The sequence below is a fragment of the Schistocerca americana genome, chromosome 1 (assembly GCF_021461395.2).
Source record: "Schistocerca americana isolate TAMUIC-IGC-003095 chromosome 1, iqSchAmer2.1, whole genome shotgun sequence".
Lineage (NCBI taxonomy): Eukaryota > Metazoa > Arthropoda > Insecta > Orthoptera > Acrididae > Schistocerca > Schistocerca americana.
This window is the reverse complement of record NC_060119.1, coordinates 1,127,290,593-1,127,297,390: the sequence shown is the minus strand read 5'-3', so window position 1 is coordinate 1,127,297,390 and position 6,798 is coordinate 1,127,290,593. Positions and strand designations below refer to the sequence as shown.

The 6,798-nt window shown below is 39.1% G+C and overlaps 1 protein-coding gene across 1 annotated transcript; it reads right to left on the bottom strand.

The window, feature by feature from the left end:
* Positions 1 to 1,723: 1,723 nt before the first annotated feature.
* Positions 1,724 to 2,197, bottom strand: LOC124597054. The gene has a single exon (XM_047135915.1). The coding sequence runs from the start codon at positions 2,195 to 2,197 to the stop codon at positions 1,724 to 1,726; it is 474 nt and encodes a 157-aa protein (XP_046991871.1).
* Between the last annotated feature and the right edge of the window lie 4,601 nt (positions 2,198 to 6,798).

Here is a 6,798-nt window from a genome sequence, read left to right as displayed (position 1 = left end):
TGTTTCACAGAGGAAGACTGCACTGTAGTCCCTTCTGTAGATTGTCGTACAGATGACAAAATGGTAGATATCGAAATAGACGACAGAGGGATAGAGAAACAATTAAAATCGCTCAAAAGAGGAAAGGCCGCTGGACCTGATGGGATACCAGTTCGATTTTACACAGAGTACGCGAAGGAACTTGCCCCCCTTCTTGTAGCGGTGTACCGTAGGTCTCTAGAGGAGCGTAGCGTCCCAAATGATTGGAAAAGGGCACAGGTCATCCCCGTTTGCAAGAAGGGACGTCGAACAGATGTGCAGAACTATAGACCTATATCTCTAACGTCGATCAGTTGTAGAATTTTGGAACACGTATTATGTTCGAGTATAATGACTTTTCTGGAGACTAGAAATCTACTCTGTTGGATTCAGCATGGGTTTCGAAAAAGACGATCGTGTGAAACCCAGCTCGCGCTATTCGTCCACGAGACTCAGAGGGCTATAGACACGGGTTCACAGGTAGATGCCGTGTTTCTTGACTTCCGCAAGGCGTTCGATACAGTTCCTCACAGTCGTTTAATGAACAAGTGAGAGCATATGGACTACCAGACCAATTGTGTGATTGGATTGAAGAGTTCCTAGATAACAGAACGCTGCATGTTATTCTCAATGGAGAGAAGTCTTCCGAAGTAGGAGTGATTTCAGGTGTGCCGCAGGGGAATGTCATAGGACCGTTGCTATTCACAATATACATAAATGACCTTATGGATGACATCAGAAGTTCACTGAGGCTTTTTGCAGATGATGCTGTGGTATATCGAGAGGTTGTAACAATGGAAAATTGTACTGAAATGTAGGAAGATCTGCAGCGAATTGACGCATGGTGCAGGGAATGGCAATTGAATCTCAATGTAGACAAGTGTAATGTGCTGCGAATACATAGAAAGATAGATATCTTATCATTTAGCTACAAAATAGCAGGTCAGCAACTGGAAGCAGTTAATTCCATAAATTATCTGGGAGTACGCATTAGGAGTGATTTAAAATGGAATGATCATTTTAAGTTGATCGTCGGTAAAGCAGATGCCAGACTGAGATTCATTGGAAGAATCCTAAGGAAATGCAATCCGAAAACAAAGGAAGTAGGTTACAGTACGCTTGTTCGCCCACTGCTTGAATACTGCTCAGCAGTGTGGGATCCGTACCAGATAGGGTTGATAGAAGAGATAGAGATGATCCAACGGAGAGCAGCGCGCTTCGTTACAGGATCATTTAGTAATCGCGAAAGCGTTACGGAGATGATAGACAAACTCCAGTGGAAGACTCTGCAGGAGAGACGCTCAGTAGCTCGGTAAAGGCTTTTGTTAAAGTTTCGAGAACATACCTTCACCGAAGAGTCAAGCAGTATATTGCTCCCTCCTACGTATATCTCGCGAAGAGACCATGAGGATAAAATCAGAGAGATTAGAGCCCACACAGAAGCATACCAACAATCCTTCTTTCCACGAACAATACGAGACTGGAATAGAAGGGAGAACCGATAGAGGTACTCAGGGTACCCTCCGCCAGACACCGTCAGGTGGCTTGCGGAGTATGGATGTAGATGTAGATGTAGATATCATTTACAAATTGCCGTTCTTATCTCTAATGAGAAACGTTGGGCTCTGAAATCCGCATTTCCAATTTTTTATGTATTGGAAGAATTGCCTTGAGATCTTGTTTTGGCTCTCTGCCGCAACTTGTTCTAGCACAAACTGGTTAGATATATTCTATTCTCTGTCCTTAGGATTCGCTTTGTCTCCCTTCTGATATTGAAAAAATGTTCCCTTTTCTGCTCATTCTCCTTGTAAGCTAGCCACTCATCTTCCTTCTCTTTTCTGTAGCCTTCTGGCATGTCTCGTTGAACCATTTTCCTCTTCTTCATTAACTTCTTTCTTCCTAATATATCCTCCGCTGCACTTAGTACCGTGGACATTATTTCTTTCCACCTTTCCTCCACGTTCTCTCTTGGTTTCAGGGTCTCTAGGACCTTAAAACGGTTTTTGATTTCTGTAGCATATTGTTCTTTAATGGCACTTTCTCGTAGTTTCTCAACACTCAAAGCAGGTTCTAGTGTCTTCTTCTTCTTGTGCATGTAGGTGAACATGAGTTTAACCGTGCACACGATGAGGAAGTGGTCTGACGCACAGTCGGCTCTTCTATACGACCTGACGTCCATGACTCTATGGCTATAGCGGTGGTTGGTGGTTCTTCCATCTGGTGAACACCATGTTCCTTTATATATTCTCTTGTGTACGAAGTAAGTCGAACTTAGTCTTAGGTTCGTCTGTTTCATCCTCAGTTGGGGCACGAACATTGATGAATGTGACGTCTGACACTCGGTTTCAAAGTACTCAGTATATTCTCTAGTTAACAGCTTTGAATTCCTTCACCGAAATTGCTGCTTTGTTGTGTATTACAAAACCAGTGCCGAATTCGTGTTTATCTACACATCTGGCTTAGAATAGTGTGTATCCATCCTCTTTGTGAGTTCCTTCTCCTAGCCATCTTGTCTCTTGTGCCAGCACCAGGTCCAGTTTATATCGGTTAATTTCTGAGACCATAGTCTGGATGGTTCCTGGTTTATACAGGCTCTGAACATTCCCAAGATCCAAAGTTAAAATTTCTAAATCGTATGCTGTTTGTCCTTTGCAGTTTTCGTATTCCATTGTATCCATCCACTTCCAAGGCAAGTTTGTATTTCGTAACAAAACCCTCCTCCTTTATCTGGGCTTGGGACCGGAAGTGGCTGTTGCAAGATAACTGATCCCAGACGGAGTTTAGGAAGGAAAACAAATGGAATTAAGGTAGGCTGCCTGGTTTTTGCAAATGATTTTGCAACCCTTTTAGAAAAACCGATGGACGCAATTTATTCAAACAAATCTTCGGTAAGGAATACAGTAGAGCTGTTGTCAAAATTTCAGCTGAAAAAAAAAATTATCACAAGCATAAAAAAACACCAAAATTCATGGAAATATAAATAGTTAAAATAAAATGAGTAAGTAAATTCAAATATCTTGGAGAAACTATACAATAGAATGGATTAGAAAAATTTGCATTCGATGTAAGCGTTAATGAAATGGAGACAGCATATGGTTTGACAGACAATATTTCCAAGAAGTAATTCATATCTAGAAAAACAAAATTGAAACACTACATCACGGTGGTATGACCAGAATATTGTTATGGGTATGAATGCCTAACAATGAACTATAAATAGAAGTAGTTGAAAGACGAATAGTTAGAAAAATAATGGGTGCAATACAAACTGCAGGTGGCTGGTAAATGAGAAGTAATGAGGAGATCTGATAAAAAAAGAAATAGAGAAACTATCACAAGAAGATTAACCTTTTTGGATACATCTACCGAATGAATGAGAACAGGCTCTCGATACAATATTCCTGTATTTCCGGAAGAAGAAATCGACAATAGCGTGTATTGCAGAAATGAGGAAAGATCTAGAAAGAAACAACATCAAAGAATCGGAAAAAAACAGAAATCTTTTTAAGAGTAAAATCCTAACTTTAGAAGCATTTCAACGCAGAAGAAATAGGAAACTGGGAACATCATGGACAGAGTAAAGTAAAAGACAATATGGGGAGAAGATGAAGAAGTACTGTAAAAATAGAAAAGAACAAGGACAGAAGAAGAATTGAATTTGTTACGAGATCGTTGTTGGTCAGGACGAAAATTTGAAAAAAAGCAGTAAAAAATGTTGGTTTATCGCCGCTACTACATAACATGAACATTGATATAGAACTGGGAGCATGTCTTGAAGTTCCTATTGTAAAGGTTCATCTTCCCTCTAGTGTAGAATGAAAAGAAAAAAAAAAGTTGCATCGGCCGGGAATCGAACCCGGGCCGCCCGCGTGGCAGACGAGCATTCTACCACTTTTTTTTAATAAAACCTTTATTAAAAAAAAACAATGTTACACATTGCAAATACATACTAAGTTATACATACATGAAGTTATTTAAACAAAGCGGTTTGATCATTTCAATTGCGCTGACATTAAGGAAAGACAACAGGAGATTGTGTTACTGACTAAATCACCAGAAAGAATTAAATTAAACATAAATACTTGAGAATGATGGAAAGGAGATATATAATAAAGTTGACTAGCCTTCCAACTACACTTTCTGGACATTATTTGAATCTAAGCATTTGAAGTGATCAGATCTATATAATCAGTCTTTCACTGGAAAAATGAACAGGGCAATGTGCCAGCCATTGAATATTACATTTATCGGATAGAATCTTATGGTTTTAACCAATCGATAAGGAGATTTCTATAAAAACTGTCTATTTCCAAATTTCTAGTATAAGCCAATAATGCACCTTTCATGTTTTGTGTTTGGCACTATTAGACACACAATCTCAATGTCACATAAGTTCTGTACATTAGCTTATAAATTTCAAAAAACTACTCTCTGAAGAAGAGAAAGCACACATCATAAATATACTGTAAAATCTTAAATAGTATCCTTAAGGTAACTACAATACATCACTGTCAACACAGTCTTCTTTTTTATATTAACCAATGCCCATTCTTTCAAATACAATTTTTAGCATATTACCGAACTTTTTCTTGTGATTCGAATAGCTTCTAATTTTGTGGAACTCACACAGCATGTGTACCTTGAACTCTATGATGCTATCGGATCCTAATTTGTTAAGGACGTAGTTAACAAAATTTCCCAGCAACCAGTACACAGCGTTATTTTTTGCTTCTGGGAAATAGCGTGCTTCAGGCCTGTGTATCAATGACAGCGATATATACTCAGGGGATGTTCTTGTAATCAGAGCTATTTGCTCCCGGATCCACTTCCAACTATTCATGTGACCAATGCAAGTATATCGATGAATTACTGTGTCAACTAGATGGCATTGTTGACATAAATTTGTTTCACAGAGTCCGATTGCGTGCAGTCTTTCATTGGTGCTAACTATGTTGTTAACTGTCTTGTACCATGACGTTTTTATATTAGACGTGAGCACATTAGAACTAATGTTTTTCCAAATCTCAGTCCACTCAATGTTTGGAAAATGTCGTTCTATTTTGTTTCTTCCTTCGCTTTTCTTTCGTTCCCGCATTATGGCTCTCGATGTTAAGTGTCGGGACTGCCTGAGTTCGACACTGACATAACTAAACTCAACATAGAAAATCCTCACGTGCTGTAAGCGACTGTTGATATTGTGCACGTCAATCGGGGAAGCAGGCTTGGAGGTTTAATGATCTCGAAAAGTTGGCTGGTTATGCTTTCTCGCGAGTCTCTTATTAAATTAACTTGCCTTTTGATAAAAAGAGCAGAGGCTTTATCCGTTATATCAGTTAATCCTAGTCCACCATTTTTAGGATCTAAAGTGGCTACTTTAGCAGGTACTCTGAACACTTCACCTCTCCACAAAAATTTTGTGATTTTGGACATTATTCTCCTCGCTATCATTCTCGGTATTGGAAACAGCTGGGCAGTATAATAAGCCTTAGCAAGGATGCATGAGTTGATATACTGTGTTCTTTGAACTTGGTTCATATATCGAGTTAAATTCTCTACAATGGCTCCTTGCACTTTATCTGCTGCAACTTTCCAATTTAAAGCCGTCATTTTCATAGGGAATGCTGTCAGGGTGATCCCAAGTGTTTTATGTTGTCGGACTAATTTTGCCCACTCGACGTTGATATTATCAAAACCTCTGACATTTAACATCTTACTTTTTTTTCCGTTTGCATTGGGTCCAGATGCTCTACAGTACGAATCAATCACTGTTGCTAGCGTGGTTACCTCGTCATTATTCCTTATAATGATCCCTATATCGTCAGCATAGGCTCTTATAACTGTTTTGTTTCCTGATAATGTTAAGCCTTTTAATGTAGCATGGACATGCCGGAGGAAAGGTTCCAGCGAAATTGCGAAGAGCGACATGGACAGAGGACTTCCTTGAGGAACACCTCGTTGTATTTGCATCGGCCTGGATTGTTGACAATTCACCGCTATTTTAGCATTTATTCCAGTTGCTATGTTCTTAATCAACTGTATAACCCTATCGTTGAAACCTATTTTCTTCAATGTCTGTAGAAGATATTCATGGTTTACTACATCTAACGCCTTATAAAAATCTAAAAACAATAAAGCACACTTTATGTTTGTTACAGAAGTTATTGCAATGATATCCCTGAATTCCGCTAGATTTTGAAAAATGGTTCTGCCTTGCGCATAGTTCTGATGTTGACTAATAATTTTATCTGTAAGGCATGAAATTCTCTTGTTTATTATTCTAGCTGTTAATTTATAATCAGAATTCAGCAGTGAAATTGGACGAAAATTATTTAAATCTTTGTTTCCATTATTTTTTGGCACCAGAACAATTTTACTCTCCTTAAACTCAGCCGGAATCATTTTACCCTGAATAACCTCATTTACAATGTCCGTGATTTTCGCACCTACTATTGGCCGGTAACGGATGTAAAACTCTGCTGACAGACCATCCGGTCCTGGGGATTTTTTTGGTGGCGAGGCGCACAGGGTCTCATACACGTCTTCTTCACTGACAACCTCGAGAAAATTTTCGTTGTCGTCTTCTGTCAGCTGTGGGGCTAGGATGTCAAGGAATTCTTCCAAGGAAGCATCACTACTTTGATGTACAGAATATAGCTCGCAATAATAGCGATAAATCTCGTCCATGATATCCTGCTGGGTTCTGAGAATCGTGCCGCGTTTTGTTCGAATTTCTTCAATAAAAGTCCTTCTCCCGTTTTTCGTATGCTTCACTAAATGATA

Coding starts and splice junctions, on each gene's coding strand:
- LOC124597054 (XM_047135915.1), bottom strand. CDS start 2,197: ATGGACGTCAGGTCGTATAGAAGAGCCGACTGTGCGTCAGACCACTTC.